The sequence below is a fragment of the Adiantum capillus-veneris genome, chromosome 2, assembly GCF_014529385.1.
Source record: "Adiantum capillus-veneris isolate H3 chromosome 2, ASM1452938v2, whole genome shotgun sequence".
NCBI lineage: Eukaryota > Viridiplantae > Streptophyta > Polypodiopsida > Polypodiales > Pteridaceae > Adiantum > Adiantum capillus-veneris.
The window spans coordinates 27,177,824-27,180,259 of NC_140932.1; the positions used below are offsets into that span (position 1 = coordinate 27,177,824).

The following is a 2,436-nucleotide window of genomic DNA, read 5'->3' on the forward strand; positions in this document are numbered from 1 at the left end:
AAAGTGCCCTATCTAAACTTATATACCATCTCATCCTTTAGAAACAACCATATTGAACTATGACAGTTTGTGAAGAAATAAGAGATCCCAACGAGCAAATAAGTGAAGCTACGGCCTCGACTTATCTACTTCAAATTGGAACATAAAGCTTTTCCTTGAAGAAACCAACAAAATTTGTGGCCAGCGTCTTTCAAGACGGCCAAACCAATGGTCTCTCAACAAGAATCAAATGTTTGTGACAGTCTTTATAACCACACATTATCCAATTAGTCACAAAAGATACCCAAATATTGGTACCTGATAAGAACAAAACTCGATCTTCATTCACGTCTTGCGAATATGCATCTAATTCGGCGGCAAACTCTTGACAGTGTGCCATTACTTCCGCCACTCCTAGAAAAACTTCATTCAAGTGTAAGTAAAAGCTGTGTAAAGAAGCAGCTCAACCATTCAATCACATTAGTTTCCAAAATTGCCAGCGATACTGGAGTATCCCCGCTTGCATCTGAATATACGCAGGCATAGAAGTACTCTGAAGAAAGACCGTCACCCTTACGACTTGAGCACGGTAAAAAGGCACACATAAGAACACAGTAGTGAATGAAAACAAATTGACATCCTCATTCATGCATCCACAAAAACTTTCCCATCCATAAGATGCTCATTCTCGGCCAACAAAAATGTTGAGGACTTGCATGTGAGGTAGAATACACAGCCCGCAATAGCATCCATCAGCAACAAAAATGAGTACATGAACACAAGCAAGGGTCCTTCCCACAGCCTTGACGCTGTATTTATGGCATAATCGCTCGGAGGTATACCAATTACTCTGTACTGGTAAAGGCCCTCAACCATAACGGTTCCTGAAAGGGTAATGCAAAACAGTGATAAGGCCACTTGAATCTTTCCTTTGATCAGATGAAAGGACCTTACGAGGGCTGCAACCCCATAATCTTCCTCTAAAATGGAGATAACATTTGCAAGGTTCCCCATGACAAGTAACTGCGCAAAAATCACCGAGTAAAACAGGCCCAATGCCAGCTCCATGAGAAAGATTAAATCTGCAGAGAATTGTAACATGTCCATGAGGCTAACCACCACCAGGAAAATGGTGGCAGCTGTAGTACCAAAGCCTATGAGGATTAAACAATTGCAGAAGTAAGTGCAGAATATGCGCTTCCATAGTTGGACACCTGCAGCTAGCGAACTGTAGATGGAGACCGGTTTGTTGGTGTAGGTGCTTGACACAATGTAAATGATGCTAGACTTCGCCAATAGCCAGACAGTGAAGAGGACTGGGGCTGAAAACACGTAAGAGAGGAGAACCTGTGAAAGAGACTCATAGATGGACTTTACAAGGGACAAGTAGTGAAGAAGACCCATCGAGCCTGCAGCTGTAAAGAGATGGGCAGCAAGCTTGTTGGCAAGCTTTCCATGCAGCAATGCACGGGAAAGCAACAGTCCAGAGACTGGACAGATGAGGAGAAACATGAGGGTCATAAGTGTGGATGAGTTTGCGCGCAGAATTCTCACCGATTCACGCCAAATATCGAGGGCACCCATAGCTCCGAGCCTGTCAGCATGTCTTGCCAGCAATTCATGATGATCGTGGCAGAAAAATTCATGGGATCTGGTGGACGTGGATGCATCGAGGGCCTCTGAGTTGAGTAAGGACTCATGCGAGGGATGGTCGCCCTCATCACGGGAAGCCGTTGATGCATCCTCCATGTCAAGGCTCGTTGATGACACAGGCTCATGATCGTGATAAGCCATGTCGCGCCCAGCAGTACTTGCATCCGCCATGTGCGAAGATCTATGTCGCTTGTCCTTTCTAGAATGGATCTCCTCTTTCAAGGCTTTCAGTTGATCGATCTCCCATGAGAAGGAAATTTCAGACCAGAGATAGCTGACTTACTTGAAGAGCGACGCTCAGCTTCAGTTCTACCATCATCACGAGCTGCCGCGAGATTCAAATCGCCCACACTCCCTCCTTCATGGTAAGCCATGGCATGCAACTCAGACTGGTTTCGCGTTTGAATAACCTTTGGAGTGCCCCTTCTATATGCGTGGAAATGACCAATTTTTTGTAGTGCTAACGGGTGGTGTTGGTTCCGGTCACTGGTGGTGTCGGACCCATGTTCTAGTGTATGTCACGGGTGGTGTTGGATCCGTTTTTGCGGTGCGGTGTACTGTTACAAACTGCTAGGAGAAACCCTATGTCAATTGTGACAATAAGACCTAAATTTGGAATGTCAAGGTTTGATCAAGGTTGTGGCATGAGAGGTGACGTGTGTGTGTGTGTGTGTGTGTGAGAGAGAGAGAGAGAGAGAGAGAGAAATGAAATTAAATGCTATATCAACGTCTTCAGAAGGCCACATAGTTACACCATGGTGGAATCTAGTACAATGTATGGGTACAAAAGATAAAAAGTGGGGT

At 45.0% G+C, this 2,436-nt stretch overlaps 1 protein-coding gene across 1 annotated transcript; it reads right to left on the reverse strand.

Moving 5' to 3' along the window:
• Positions 1–426: 426 nt before the first annotated feature.
• On the reverse strand, positions 427–2,168 carry LOC147462549 (uncharacterized). Its single transcript, XM_086484342.1, has one exon. The coding sequence runs from the start codon at positions 1,801–1,803 to the stop codon at positions 625–627; it is 1,179 nt and encodes a 392-aa protein (XP_086340468.1). The 5' UTR covers positions 1,804–2,168; the 3' UTR covers positions 427–624.
• Positions 2,169–2,436: the final 268 nt, after the last annotated feature.

What these genes read in the sequence shown, in the direction of transcription:
- LOC147462549 (XM_086484342.1), bottom strand. Translation starts at nt 1,803, where the DNA reads ATGGCGGATGCAAGTACTGCTGGGCGCGACATGGCTTATCACGATCAT.